The 15871-nt window shown below is 36.3% G+C and overlaps 1 protein-coding gene, 1 long non-coding RNA gene and 1 pseudogene across 3 annotated transcripts; 2 read left to right on the top strand and 1 right to left on the bottom strand.

Moving 5' to 3' along the window:
• Nucleotides 1-1373: 1373 nt before the first annotated feature.
• On the top strand, nucleotides 1374-5399 carry LOC137716237 (vacuolar cation/proton exchanger 3-like). Its single transcript, XM_068455661.2, has 11 exons — nucleotides 1374-1793; nucleotides 1932-1999; nucleotides 2226-2254; nucleotides 2421-2617; nucleotides 2758-2970; nucleotides 3548-3673; nucleotides 3824-3940; nucleotides 4059-4112; nucleotides 4365-4481; nucleotides 4623-4713; nucleotides 5059-5399. The coding sequence occupies exons 1-11, from the start codon at nucleotides 1509-1511 to the stop codon at nucleotides 5121-5123; spliced, it is 1362 nt and encodes a 453-aa protein (XP_068311762.2). The 5' UTR covers nucleotides 1374-1508; the 3' UTR covers nucleotides 5124-5399.
• A 4416-nt stretch (nucleotides 5400-9815) lies between these two features.
• Nucleotides 9816-10934, top strand: LOC137714917 ((S)-8-oxocitronellyl enol synthase CYC2-like; annotated as a pseudogene).
• A 2699-nt stretch (nucleotides 10935-13633) lies between these two features.
• Nucleotides 13634-14943, bottom strand: LOC137714237 (uncharacterized). 2 transcript variants are annotated; one of them, XR_015960358.1, is made up of 4 exons: nucleotides 14814-14943; nucleotides 14445-14593; nucleotides 14149-14359; nucleotides 13634-14071 (listed from the first exon to the last, which is right to left on the bottom strand). It is a non-coding gene; the product is annotated as an uncharacterized LOC137714237 (long non-coding RNA). The 2 variants fall into 2 exon arrangements; XR_015960357.1 differs by having other exon boundaries at nucleotides 14185-14359.
• Between the last annotated feature and the right edge of the window lie 928 nt (nucleotides 14944-15871).

Below are 15871 nucleotides of genomic sequence, written 5' to 3'. Positions count from 1 at the left end.
TTTTGTTTGATCAAACTGTAAGACATGACAACCGTTTGATTCTCTTCCGAGGGAGGCTTGAAAATTCCACGAAAGTTCGGACTATTGGGTACGACAGATACGTACATGCAGATTGTTGCTGCCATTACCCTCTCGAGGAGAGAGCTCTCCCCTCACTGCTTCCATGGAGCATGCTGATAGATATTGGAGCTAATTCTAATCAATGACACAGTGCTTTCAGTGAAATGCAATACCCGAAAGAGAATTAAATTCTTAATTAATATATGTGTGTGCGTGTCACTGAGTGACTACTGGGTAGGTGTGGGTTTTGATCTGTAAGAGGATAGAGCACGCATGCAGTGCTCTACAAGTGTTAATGGATGATTCACAAACATAAGTAATACATTGAAAGTGAGAAAAATAATTTCCAGAACAGCACTATTCGTTTAGATCCTTTCCACAAAGTAATTTCATGATCTGATATCAACAATGAATTTTTGCAAGTTGATTCATCCCAGCATAAATACACCCAGCAAATCAAACTTCCCATTTTGCCGCTAGACAAACACTACTACAAATAAAATAAAAATACCAAATCAAACTGACAATCATCTACCTTAATTAAAAAAAAAAAAAAAAAAATACCATGGTTGTGTGTATGATTGAACAATATATATATATATATATATATATATATATATATATATATATTTCATTTTGTATAGGTAAAATGGTAAGTTCGAATTTTTCTTGGTAGGAAGAGCGTTTATGCTGGGTGGAAATAGAAGTATGTAACCAAAATTTGAGATGTTCTTAAAAGCTACTCTTCAATTACAATGAATTGCTTTCATGGGCATTGGACAAGATAACTGCTTATCTCATGTCTTTGTATGCATTGCAATGGGCATCTTTTGATAGGTTGCTCAAAAGCTATTTATATCAGTCGGCATGCTTCCTAAAAAACTATTGAAATCAGTCGAAAGGCGTACATTATGACTTTGCAAATAACCTCAGGCCTACCAAGGCTCAATGAAATACCAATTTGCATATTCCTCTGTTCAAAATTTTTTATGTGATGTTCACTGATCGTATTGACCTTCCAATAATATTTCTTGAATTCGCCACCGCTAAAATATGCATAAATAATTTCCCTTTTGTATTTAGAAAATTTAATTATTATATGTTTGTATGTTACAGCCTTATATGGATGAATATGCGTGTCTATCTGTGTGCTTTAACAGGTATTAATTACTTATTTTTGTAGTCAACCTCACACCGCTTGTAACTCCTGATAGAGTTCAGTCTTTTTTAAGTACGTGGAGACTCATGCATGTATATAAACAAACTGAGAAAATTCCAGGAAGCTGCCATATCCTATATTTATATATGTAAAACCCATTGTTTCTTAACAAACAGAGAAAGAAAGAGAGAGACTACATTTTCTGTTCATCAACCCTCTAAGTACTTCATTCATTCGCAGTGGAGAAAGTGGAAGGGTTTAGGGTTTTGTTTTGATCGACATATCTATCATGGAAGAATCCCAGGAGGCTTTGAACAACATAGAGAATGGGATTAGTAATTATAACAAGGGTTTAGGAAATAATAAGGAGATTAACGGATCAAAGACACCACAAAACTTGTCAGCTTCGATTGTACGAAAAAAATCCGACCCGATTCTAGTTTCGAATGTTCGATTCCAAATGCTCAGAAATATTCTCAACAATTTGCATGAGGTTGTTCTTGGCACCAAGCTTGCAGTGCTCTTCCCAGCCATCCCCCTTGCAATTCTGGCTGACTTCTATCACTTTGGGAGAGTAAGTGCATGATCTCATTTAATTAATTAATCTGGAAAAATTAATCAGAAAAATGAAAATTTTCCTTGTTTTATTAATTAAATAGTTTTTATTTTTATTTTTATGATCATTTATATTTGTTCTAATTGTGCAATGTAGCCTTGGATTTTTGCTTTGAGTTTGCTCGGACTCACCCCACTTGCTGAACGTGTCAGCTTCCTCACTGAGTAAGCAGTTTTGCTAATTAGAAAGTAATATTTTTATAAAATGAAACTGCTATTAGTACATTGAAAAAATCATCTTACTTCGTATACTTTTTCGTTAGAAAAGAGTGTGATGAACTTTTTCAGAGTACAAATAGCAGCTCTTAACAAACACATATATGTGCACAAAGTTCTAACATTGTTTTTTTATCCTCCAATTTTGTCTACTAAAAAACATTAAACAATTCAGGCAAATTGCTTACTTCACTGGTCCAACAGGTATATTGATCTCACTTCTAATTAGAATGTCCGGTTATTATTGCTAAACAATATTTAATCAGTGTAAACTGATGCTATATATATACACACACACACATATATATATATGTATGTATGTATGTGTGTATGTATTGTTGGGGTTGATTAGTTTAGATTTAATTTGCAGTTGGAGGACTTCTCAATGCAACATGTGGAAATGCAACAGAGATGATCATAGCATTCTTTGCTCTTCGCCAAAACAAAATACATGTTGTGAAAAGCTCCCTTTTGGGTTCCATTCTCTCAAACCTCCTCCTTGTTCTTGGGAGCTCTCTTCTCTTTGGAGGCTTGGCCAACCTGAAAAAAGAACAAAGATATGACAGAGTAAGAAATATTAATCATTATTAATATTAATTGATCCAAACTTTAATTATCAACAAATTAACCCCTTTGATTCAACAATTTAGAAAACCATTTAATGGGAGAATTTTTGTTAATTTCATTTTGTTTTTTGGATTTAACAGAAGCAGGCTGATGTGAATTCACTACTTTTATTGTTGGGTTTACTGTGCCACATGCTGCCACTGATGTTCAGATATGCCTCAGGGTTGGGCAATCCCTTTGCCATCGACACTCTTCAGTTGTCAAGAACAAGCAGCATTTTTATGCTCATAGCATATGTTGCCTACATCTTCTTCCAGTTAAAAACCCACCGGCAATTGTTTGAGTCACAAGAGGTGATTAGTACTGTGCAGTAATTATCAATAATTAACATAAATAGATGAGAGTAGGATACGCACACGTCAAAGAAAAAAATCAGTTGTCTAGAGAGAGTGGAGTGATCTTAAAGAGTTTTCTATTTTCATATTTTAAGCTTATTGTTTGGAGATACTTTTAGAATGACTATAAACGGTTTCAAATAACCAAAAAATTTTGTCAGCCATTGACAATCTTTAGGAAGCACTTTCAAGTGTTTTCCCACAAAACTCTTGTATTTTTAATAAAAATTCAATTTTTATTTTATTTTAATAAAGGCACTTTTAGTAAGTGCTTATAGTGTGAGATGCACACTGATAAGCGCTTTTGTTAGAAACAAGAAAAAAAAAAAATCTTATATCACAAATCTAAGCTATTTCTCGAAAAAAACATTTAAAAATGCTCCATGAAGTGCTTTTGTAATCAACAAGTACCATTGTCGTAAGTGCTTTAAATGCACAAACAGGCCCTAAAATCCTACATATTGAGGGGATTTCGTTCGTTCTTTTGTAATATTGGCTAGTGACCGTAACTTGTTCCAATGCAATATATAAGCAGGAAGATGAAGACGAAGACGAAAACGGAGAAAAAGCAGTGATAGGGTTTTGGAGTGCATTCAGTTGGCTGGTTGGTATGACAATTATCATAGCTCTCTTGTCTGAGTATATTGTGGGTACAATCGAGGTATATACATATGTATAGATAGACATGCTCATTATTATAAGAACACTAAACTTGATTAGATATTCATAATTTCGGCTTAAATTCCGCAATAATTAATTTTGAAGAATTATTTTCTCAATAAATCCTAATTATATGTTTTAACTCAATTAGGCTGCATCAAATTCTTGGGGAATTTCTGTGAACTTCATCAGCATTATTTTGCTACCAATTGTCGGGAATGCTGCTGAACATGCTGGTTCCATAATTTTTGCTCTCAAGAACAAGTTGGTAAGTTACAACTAAAAATTAAAAAGAAAAATTTCATTAAAACATCACTCATAATCTTCTTTTACATATTACATTGTTATGAAATTAATCTGAATACCAATTTTTGATTTTTATGCAGGATATATCTTTGGGAGTTGCTTTAGGTTCTGCATCCCAAATTTCTATGTTTGTGGTAAGATTAATTTAAGTAAACGTAGGCACAAAATTGAGAAAAATATTTCTTCAAACTTCTCATGAGAAACCAAATTTTCCATGTCATTTTCCTTTTTTTTTTTTTTGGACAAACGATACAGTTAGTAGGTTAAATTATTAGTTGTCATGAAAGAAGAGAATCAGTGGGAATCGGCCTCGCACTAGAATGCATAAACATGATTGCTTTTAGCCACTGTGGTAAAACGTCATCTATTTTTCTGTCATTTTTCAGGTCCCTTTAAGTGTGATTGTTGCATGGATAATGGGCATCCAAATGGACCTTGATTTCAGTCTCCTTGAAACTGGTTCTCTTGCTTTCACTATTATCATCACAGCCTTCACATTGCAGGTTTCCTCCTAAATCTTCGCCTCTATATAGTTTTCACGTTTTGGTGGGGATTATGTAAATTAGTTGTAATGAAAATACATTCTCTTGTTCTTTTAATTTTATTTTTGGCTAAAAAATTAAAATTTTTATCTTATTTTCCAGGATGGAACTTCACATTATATGAAAGGAGTCATTCTTTTCCTATGCTACGTTGTTATTGCTGCATGCTTTTTTGTTGACAAAATTCCCATGAGTAAGTGGCTATTGTTCTAATGCACTTAGAAGATGACAAAGAGAGCATCTTTTTAGATCATATTTTGCAGATCACATGATGTGATGTTTAATGATTGAATTTCTTCTTTAAATCATTATAAAAGGAGTTCAATCATCAACCGTCACATCATATGGTTACAACATATGGTCTAAAAATATGATCTCCTTAGCATTTTTCATAAAATAAAAAATAAAAAAAAAGTACGTAGTGACTTTTGCGCTTCCGTTTACACCTTATGCTAAAGAATAAAACATAAGTGTAAAAGAAAGTTTTAAGCTAGTAATTTCATTACACTAATAAGTATATTATGGATTTTCATGACAGATGAGACAATTGTGGGCAATTTGGGAACAGTGAATGAACCATCCTCTGGAATCTTGTTTGCTTGAATATCACGGAATCCCAAATCAAGAGATTTTGATTCATTTGTCTCCATTGGTAATAAATTCATAGTGCGGACTCTGCACTTGGACATGAAGGCGAAGTTTTCCTCTCAGATGTTTGTATATGACTTCTGCTCTCATGTCTATTTAATAAGGTTTTTGCTTCATTTTGGTTAAACTAGTGGCAAATTGCATGAGCTTGATTTAAGCAGAGGAAATGCAGATGTAATTTTCAATTATAATAATATCATGGAAATAAAAATTCTTCATTTTGGAGTTCAACTTTATTTTTGCACAACGTTTTATAATGTTGGCACAGAAATTCACGTTAAATTGTGAGGTGTTAAAGAGTCCATGGATAATCCACTTTTGAGAGAGTTCCCTTTAGCATTTTGCTAGATAGACTAAACATGTAAACTAAATTATATGTTAACAATAAAAAATAAGCACGTTAATCAATACTTAAGTAATTATTCAATCATCAACTTTTAAGTCATTTAGTTAGAAAATAATTTCTGCACATTCCTATTTATTTTTGTCCCTAATTTTTCTTGTTCTAGTTTAAAAATTATAAATAATTAAAATGTGAAGAAAGAAAAATTGAAAACAAATTTTCATTAATTTTAAGTTTTTATTCTAGTGCATGTGATATGTCCTACCAATTTTTGTGCATGTTCTAACTTTGCTACCACTTATGGAGATTGCTTCCCAACAAAGGAATGGTATATGCTTTATTCTTGTGTTTCCAAACAACCTTCCCTTCATAGCACCAACTAATTATAATACATGCATATATATATATAAATTGAGTTATCACTTACAAAGTTAATTGATTAAACAATTAACTTGCCTAAGGCATTTTATAGTAGTTCATATGAGTGTGATTTAATTCCTATACAAGTCAATATATTGGTATCATACACTATTTCCGACGTACTATGAAAAGCCTAACACTTGAGTTGGCTATTGTCAACAATCCTCAAGTTCTGTTTCCACCATCTAGTTTAAACAAAAACAAATTTAAACCATCAATGAAGAAAAAAATTTAGAAGATTATAGTGAATAAAACAAAGTTTGGATTTTAGTTATCACTTGCACATTTTGTACTTAACTTTGTTCTTGTATACAATGGTGAATTTACGGATTTTTCCTTCCAAGGGCAAAAGATGAAACCTCACCTCACAATGGCTAATTGCTCTTTTGGCTATCTACCTTGCTTAGGAACCTCTTTGATACATTTTGTCAAACATTTTACTTCCACAGTAGCCATATTAAAAAAGAATATCGCAAAAACATCTTTGTAGCCATTGGAAATTCAAGAGTAAAAGTTGAACCTTTTTTTTTTTCTCAAACAAAAGTCAAACTCTTCTTGTAAATAAAAATTAAGTGCTCTACCAATAAAATGATCCGCCCCACATATATGGATAGCTTAAATACCACAAAACCACTCAAAATTGCATTTAACCTAATAATGTAACCAACAACTCAGTTCTACGGTCTGGTGGTATTCCTCTTCACTTGTAAGTGAGAGGTCTTAGGTTTGAATCTCGTGAATGATGAATTCAATACCAAATTAAGTTGCGCATTATATGGCTTAACCAAACTCCCCCTCTCCTTAGTGTAAGTATATATTGTTGTACTAAAAAAAAAAAATGTAACCATAGAGCTAGCAATACAACGGCAAGGGTCACATTGACACACCCTGATCCAATGTCCCACGGACATCGAGATAATCACGTGCTCGCCGACACCCGAAGGTAACGCAAGCTATTTATGAATGCAAATGCTGAGAACATGTGAAGCATGCACTTAAAAATTTTAGTAAGATAATAGAATGTGAATATTCATGTAGTAATAGAGTACTATTGTAATAACAATATTCAACTGCCAACAATGAATTGTTATGACAATGCATGACATGTTCAAGCATACACTAATACAGAGTACAAGCGGAAGGTAAGATAGAGAAGTGCTATTACAATAGATGCCAAAGCTGATAGAATATAGCACGATGTCACTGGTAAGGGAATGCCTCGTGGCTCAGGTCGTATTCTTCATACTTAGGTCCTGAGGGGCCGCAAAACAAATATGAGTGGACCAAGTTGATATATATATATATATATATATATATATAAGAAAATAGTTATCAACATACTAACTCCCAAAGCTTTATAAACTAATAGCATAATAAGTGGTAGGTTTTCCGAAAACCCTAGCATGCCATAAAACATCTTAGAAAGCATATCTCGTATGTAGTGTGCTAAATAGTGGTATCAAATAATAATATCTCCCGACCCATTGCCAGCTCTATGTCTCTCGACTCGAAGCCAGAGATTATTTCTCCAGGCTCACATGCTAGCACCAGATCCTTGCCATTGGCGGAATAGTGACCACTAGATAAGCACAAAAACATTGAACATAATCTTTCCAAACATAGGTACATATATCTCAAAAACATCTTCATAGTAGAAAGTCATCCATCATATATACTATAAAGAAGTGTGTGAAAACATGTTCCAAATAGTATATCGTCATCCATCAGATACCCTACAAAAACATGGGTTCAATAGAAAATATAGTATTCCAAAATATTCTAAGTTAGCATAATATCTCATAAAACGTAATCATTAAATCATGATTTTCACGTATGCATTTCTATTATTAAAACATGCATTTTAGAAGGGGTCTACTCATAGATACTCTGTCGTAGTAGAGCCGTATGAAATAGGGATAACATAATCGTTACTAGTAATTGCACCTTAGCACATAAAGGGTACAATTAATGAAACTATACTCAAACGAATGAATTTCAGGAAACGAATTTCATAAACGAGTTCAGGACGTTGAATAATATAAAACTACCACGGCACATAGATTGCCGAAAAAATTGCCAGAAAATTAGCCAGCGCTGCCGTGGACGGTGGGGCGCACCTCACGCGTCGACACCCGCCGTCGCCCACGCGCAGGCTCACGTGCTATTGGGCTGGGGTTCAGACCGGGTTTGGGCTTGGGCTTTTAGGCTTGGGTATCTGGGTTTAGGCTTAGGTTTACACGGCCTGAAGGCCTAGGGGTTTTGGATTTGGTCCTAACGGGCCTTGGGCTGAAGGCCCGGCCTAAAACCTTTGGGTTTTTAAAAGAAAATAAATAAATAAAAATAAAAAGGAAAAAGATTGGGTTGGGCTTAGCGGGCCTCAGGCCCGGGTTTTACTTGGCCCAAAGGGCCTGGTCTCCTTGGTTTGGGCTCGAAGGCCGGAGCCTCCTGAGCTCCGGTCAATGGCGATCGACCGATTTAACCACCGATCTAAGTGTCAAAATGAAGATAAAGGTGAGAGGGAGAAGTTGGTACCCTTAGTTCATCGTGAAAGGGGGCGGAGGTGGCCGAAATCTGGGTTCAAAGGTCACGGGTGCGCCGGGCGTTTTTGAGTGGGTTCTAGGTGTCCCATGCTTCCTAAAGACGAGGGAGAACGAGAGAGAGAGAGAGTTCACGATGGTGATGGTGGTGGTGTTGTCGAAGTCGTGGTGGTGGTGTTCCTTGTGTGGGTAGATTGAGGAAGGGAGAGAGACAGAGATAGAGAGCTGAGAGAGTGAAAGATCTGAGAGAGAGTGAGATGAGTGAGCTAAGAGAGAGAGACCAGGGAAAGAGACAGAGGGTAAGTGGGCTAGTGGCCTGCCATGTGGCAACGTGGGGGAAAAAGACAATATAGATGGAGGGTCCAAATTAGATTAGGATAAGAGACCTAATTGCATATTTTTATAAAGTTTCAAGTATAAAATAAAATTACAAATTAATTTGGAGGTGGGGTTTCACACACATTCTGCCGGCTGACTTGCCAAGTAATAGGCTTTGACGCCGGAACGAATTGGCATCTTCCAACGGATTCAGTACAAAGCCAAAGCCAAAAAGATAAACTAATATAAAATCCATCAAAAGTAAGCCATTTAAATATGTATGTTACTCATCTTCAATACAAACTAGCATCCTATTCTAATCCAATTATATTCTACCGTAAATTGCAAGCTTGAAATTGTGCCAACAATCCTCAAGGGAAGGTGACACTATTTCTAGTAATTTTTAATGTATTTAGAACATGGCATGCAACATTGTTCTTCTATTTATATATAACACATGAATTTATTTGTAATATACTTTATTGGGACAATCAACTGTGCCCTTCACTCTTATTATGATATGTGGAAAAGTATATCAAGCTGTTTGTGTTTATGATGTTGAAAGTATGAATCTCACACTAGAAAAAAAAGAGACATTGCAAGTTTATTGCATATTGGTTTTATGTTGGAACCTCAATTTTCTTCTTGACATAAGAGCAGGTTGTTTACATAAGAGCAGGTTGTCTCTTATATAAAGTCCAACGGCCACATGTGTTCCAGGTCACTCGATTTTTGTTGTCAATGTGCTAGGCTTGAAAGTTTGCTACACTTGAGGGGACGTGTTGAAAGTATGAATCCTACATAGGGAAAAAAATGGACTTTGCATGAGCTTATAAGTAATTGGACTACTCTCAAATTACCAATTGATTTTACAGTGAGACATCAAGCAGGTAGTTTATGTTTCCGATACCCATAAAAGTTTCTCATACAGCTTCCAGTTGTTGAATTTAAGTCAGCATATAATGAAGTCCAGCCTATAGGAGATGGTGCAAAACTCAAGCTTAAGGTGGAGTTTACAATTGTGTGTTAATGGCAGCTGAAGAAACTAAAAATCCAGAGGTTGGGATTGAACATGTAGTAGCGATTTTCGGGATCACGGGGCTAATTGGGAAGGTTCTGGCCAGAGAGCTGGTCACAAAACCCAAATGGAAGGTTTACGGCATAGCTCGAAAGCCAGAGATCATGCCACCAATTGATCAATGTTCATCGAACTTCCATTTCATCCAATGTGATCTGCTAAACCCTTCGGAAACCAAACATCGGCTTTCATTGTTGCAAGATGTTACTCTCGTGTTTTGGCTCACTAGGCCAAGCCAATACCAGTTGGATAGCATTGAGTGTTGTGTGCAGAATAAGACTATGATGTCGAATGCATTGCATTCCATTGTTCCGAAAGCGAAGGCATTGAAGCATGTTTCTCTCCAGACAGGGATGAAGCATTACGTGTCATTGCAGATGATGAAGTAGAAGCTCGGTACTACAATGAAAATTGCCCGAGAGTGGATAAAGGGTGCAATTTTTACTATGTCCCAGAAGACTTGCTTATGGAAGGCTGGCCGGTACACAGGCCTGGTTTGTTAATTGGTAGTTCTTGTAGGACTTTGTGCTTTTATGGGGAGTTTATGCGTTTAAGGAACCATGTGTAAGCATTTGGACTGTCTTTTGTGTTTGGAGGGACAAAAAGGTGTTGGGAAGAGACTTGCATCAATGGCTCGTATGCAAGGCCAGTAACTCAACGGTATATTTGGGCAGCAACCAGTGATGATTTGTACTCATATTCCACTGACAGTCAGTCATACAATGCAATCAATGGGCCAAGTTTTACATGGAAGGAAATCTGGACGGCTGTAGAAATTCGGAGTAAAAGTAATACAGGAAAGTGCATTTTCGGAGGAGTTCTGGTATTCGAAATCCTTGGCTGACAAGAAAGAGGTTTGGAAAGAAATTGTAGCAGAGAAAGGACTGGTTCAAACTGAGATGGAAAATTTGGCCAATTGGGAATTCTTGGACGTCTTGTTTCGTTGTCAGTTTAAACTATTGGGAACCCAAAACAAAGTTGATCGACTATGGTTTACTGTAAGGTATAAGACACTGGATTCAATCTTGTACTGGATAGATTTTATGAGATATGATAAATTAATACCTTAAAGCATATGAATTTTTTACTGTTGGTTAAAGTTGATCCAGTAATTTGTGGAGAATGTGGAACACCACAAATTCCTCCTATACATGTTTTTGTCGACTGCCCTAGTTCTTTTTCCTTATTTTATGATCACATAGGGTGTTTTTGTCTCCTCCTATTTTTACTCATCTTGCCCCAAGCCTCACTTTAACTGCGAAGGGAGCGGAAATTGATCCTATAATCTCGGGGGTAAATGTGGCAACCGCTTGAACTACAAGCTCTACGTACATACTTCCTAAGTTTTAATATTCAACACACGTCATATTCGTGCTGGATTTCACATGCTTAGCATCTGTGTTTACTTCTGCATTTTTTTATGCTGTTGACCTTCCCCAAGAGAGGAACAAACCAGAGATAAAAGTACATTACCTTAGATGCTGTTAGTATATTTGTCATAACATGTCTCATTTGTATGCTAATGGCCGTAGTTATGCTAAGATTTAGGTATCTGTTTTTAGGAATTTGGTTTTAATGTTATCTTTTTCATATTGTTGACTAGCTAATTCATGCAATCTGTATATGATTTCAACCCTTTAGCAGAAACCCTAAATCCTAAATGCTTATCCGTAAAACAAAAAGGGGTTCAAAACCGCTATAAACATAGTATCAACACGAAAAAGAAATTGTGTTACCTTATGATGATGTCTTCGCTTGGAGGCAGCTTGTATGCTACTATCCTCTCACTTGTGCTTGACTACCTTCCTTTTCCGAATCTCTCTTGAGAAAAATCCCTAAACGTCCGAGGTCAGTCCTTTAGCGTCCACCATCTGATGATACTTCTACAAAACAAGGTTACAACTGGACAGTGGACACATAATCTCAAGCAATCAAGTCATGTTGTCTGATAGGATATGTTAGATCCCACATCGCCCAGGGTAGTGGATCCTCTATGCTTTATATATACATGCCGACCTCCAAATAGTACGAGGCTTTTTGGGAGCTCACTGGCTTCGGATTCCATAGGAACCCTTGATGAGTAACCCATTGAGAAGTTGCTCGTGAATTCCCAGAAATAAAACCGTGAGGGCGTGGTCGGAGCCCAAAACGGACAATAGTCGAACTTGGGATGTGGTGAAGCCCGGGTCGGGATGTGATGGGATATCAGTATTCCGAAACTAGATGAAGAGTAATTAAGCCTCAAACTTCAACATTAATAGTACCAAATCGGATAGCTAATCGATAATAGAATGTAAAGTTAGATAGTAATCTATGTTCTACAGCCTGATAAAATGTTCTACACCCTCCATGGATTGTAACTATCCTCATGAGTTCTAGTAGTGAGAAGGGAAAAATTGTGATTTTGTTGACCAGTAGATGGCCAATGTAAACAAAGGTTCCGCCACTTGAGCTTTGATTTCTCCAAAAACTTTGAAGTGGAACTTAGTCTCTTACTCATGACATAGATGATGGATCGTTGTTTCAACATTCTGAATTCGGAAGATCACGAAGTTGAGAGAACTGAAACCTCGGCTCATCTTTTCTGAAAGTTGAGTAACTTCACTGAGGATGCAAAGACACTGAAGAAAAGGATGCAAAAGCAAACAAGAACGGCGACTGAAACTCCAATCATCCCAGGGCCATAACCAAGATTGACCTCCAAATACTCTTTCACGGTGCCCTGAAATGTAGGTCCTTTGATCATGGTCTCCACATCACCAAGTTGCGAGGTGATAATATCCCGAAGGGTCCATGCCACTGGACAGATGTAGTAAACCCAAATCCACCATCCCGGAATATGCTGAAATGATTTTTTTACAAAAACCACAGGTTAGTTAACGAGGAAAATGATCGGTTTTTCTGAAACAAAGGTCGAGACATTGAATAATGAACTAGATATGCAGCGATTGTAAGCATATTACTTACTGGCTTTGGGACAAGAAAACCCGAGAGGAGATTCCACAAAGAGTAGAAAGTAGAGGAGACAACAGCGGCAAGATGTTGAGAAGATGTGAGACCAACAGCCGCCATACCATAGAAGGTAAAGTAGGTGAATGCGAGGAACATGAATACAATATAGAGCAAAAACTTTCCTACAACACATAACCAAACAGAATTTGAATTTCGAGTTGCAGTGTTCACTTGTGAAGTTTGGGGTTCGTTGGAAAGAGTATCTTTTCTGGAATGCAAATTAAAACCGGTCTCAATTGGTTTGTAATTGGCGAAATGCTAAGAGCTTTATGAAAAATGGGACTCTGGATGTCATTTCACAGTTTAATTTTCATGAGACCCTCCATTAACTCTATGCTAGTGGTCTTAGCATTTCTCATTAGAGAAATTAGTTTAGTGATTTCTAGAAAGGGTAATGCTAGGAAGACCACATTTTAAAATCAAATTTTGCAAATCAAATGACATGGTAGTTAATGATTGATTATACTTAACTGTTGATTAATTTGCTTATTTCTTGTTGGTGACACATCATTGGTTTGTAAATTTAGTTTAAAATTTTGATCACCCCTAGCATTATCCCTTGAGAAATGACTTGGACGATTTTTTATTTGATAGTAAGCATATTATAATTTTGTTCTCGTAAACATAATGTTTCACGTAAAAAAAATTGTTGTCTTTCTGCAAATTATGTATAATTCCTTTCTTGAAGTTTATAGCAAGAAACAGAATGTTTCCTTGGAAATCGTTAGTAACGTTTAGAACAAGTTAGTACATTACATGTCATCATAATAAAAATAAATAAAGAATATATTTTCAGTGTCTCTTCACTTGTACTATGAGACACGATGTACCAATATGTATTCTAGATTCATGAAAACTTCTCTCATACTAATGAACTTAGGGTTTTATTGCTATTTGTTTTACGATTCTCATTAATCTTTTAAAATGTGCCAATTTGTCTCATGTCATTGTTGATTTGTTACTTTCGTCAAATTCATCTGCTAAAGTGGTGGAAATTAACTTTACAATGTGATAAATATGTTCGTTTGTAGAACAAGTGAAACATTTTAAAAGACTACGAAGGCTCATAACCAAATTAAAAGTTCACGGAGCAAATTGGAATAATTGCGTAAGTCCACACGACACAATAATCTTCCCTTCATCCTTCGGTTCTACAGGCTCGCAGTTTTCCTCCGGCTGCCAAATGAAGAGCGACCTGAACAAGTAACTTGGTTAAGGAGACATATCAGTATATGATGATGTATGGAATTCCAAGTTTGATAATTTACATACTGGAAGTACAGTTAGCGGATGAGTGTAACCCCAAACCTTGAACTGCCATATCAAAACATCATCACGCCGATGCAGCTTGTTCACTGGACTGATTGTAATGATGTTTGGATCCGTGACCTCGGCAACTAGTTGTCCTGCGCTGACGTCTATGAAAAATCAATGGGATGCAGTGCAGCTCCGTTATAGTTTTCACTCATGTAACAACCAATAACTGCAAGGGACTCGTCTTAGATTTTCAAAGACGAAACAAAAGGACTTAGTAATGAAAAGAGAAATACTTAGATCGAAACTATTACCTTATTTGGATCTCATTCAGCTTTGAAAGGAGTCAAGATGACGATTGAAATCATGACTGTGTACAATCTCTCGGCTTGGGGTATCCATATTGCCGAATATAGAGTCCCATATACGAATACGGCTATCCTGTGAAGTGCTAAGAATTTTGCTGCCAGACATCGGGGAAAAATATGCAGAGTTAACAACACGGCTGTGTGCAGGGTCATATATGGAAGAACCAGCTTCAATTCGACGAATGTACCATATACGAGCCTACAGAGTCTTAGATATTTTACCATATAGACGAAAACAGACAATACAGGCATGCAGAGAATTCCAGACAACCAAGCAATCCATAAATGTTTCAAATTTGTTAATCAGAAACTTACAAAGTGATCATTTCCACAACTCAGGAGAAGGTCTGGCTGCACAGGATTGCAGTGGAGTCCAACTACTTTGCTACCGTTCTTATGGATCAAAATTGGCTTCCCAGTTGTGTCATGGAAGCGAGAATCAACCCTATACCATAAAAAAAAATAATAATAAAAAAAAAAAAAAACTAATGAAAAAGACTTGAAAATTTTAATTTTAACGATAAGGACAAAATAAAGGGAAGAGTGAATAGTACCAGGATTGACTTTTTAGTATTAATATGTGGTTTTTCATTAAAATAAACAATACCATAAGTTTTTCGTTACAAAACAGATAAAATATACCGACTCCAACAAAAAGCAAAACAAAACCTCAAAACCACAAAAACCCAATTTATTAAAAAACCGAAATTAAAACGAAACGGTCATCAAATGTTAAAGGAGCTTACTTTGCAAAATTTCTTGAGGCTAATAGTAGTGGGCGCTTTCCCTTTCTTCTTCTCATCCAAAGCCTCGTCGACTTCGGCTTCGTTTTCGCTCCCCAACACTTCTTCCTCTTGTTCTTCGGGTGAGCTCTGCTCGGAGTCCGAGTCTCTCTCAATGACGACCTTCGGGAACGTCATTCTTCTGGTTTCGAATGTTTTCGCGGGAGACGAACTTACTTAAGTACCCTTCAGAAAATCGGCACTGATCTATCTACTTTCGAATGTTTTCGCGCTAGTACTGCATGGGGAAACAGAATGAAGGGTATTACTGGAATTAGAATTCAAAGGTAGGGGTATATACGAACTTAAGTTTTTCGAGTGTGGCGGGAGAAGACGTGTCCGGTGTCCCCACTTTTAGAGAAATTTTTCATTATGACAGGAACACGGATGGTATGAAATGTGTTTTTATGTAAATGGTGAGAAATTTTATTTTTTAAGTTATGAATTTTTTAACACACATATCCCACTATTTATATCGTAACATATGATATACCACTCTATGTGTCGATCACACTGAAAAATCTCTCCCGCTTTCAGCCGCTTGGTTTGGTCCCACGTGTTCCGTCATGGTCGTACCACCAAAATGGAGTT

The sequence above is a fragment of the Pyrus communis genome, chromosome 3, assembly GCF_041283825.1.
Source record: "Pyrus communis isolate YQ-2024b chromosome 3, ASM4128382v1, whole genome shotgun sequence".
In the NCBI taxonomy this organism is placed as follows: Eukaryota; Viridiplantae; Streptophyta; class Magnoliopsida; order Rosales; family Rosaceae; genus Pyrus; species Pyrus communis.
Note: the sequence above shows the minus strand (reverse complement) of the source record. Positions and strands in the feature narration are given on the sequence as shown.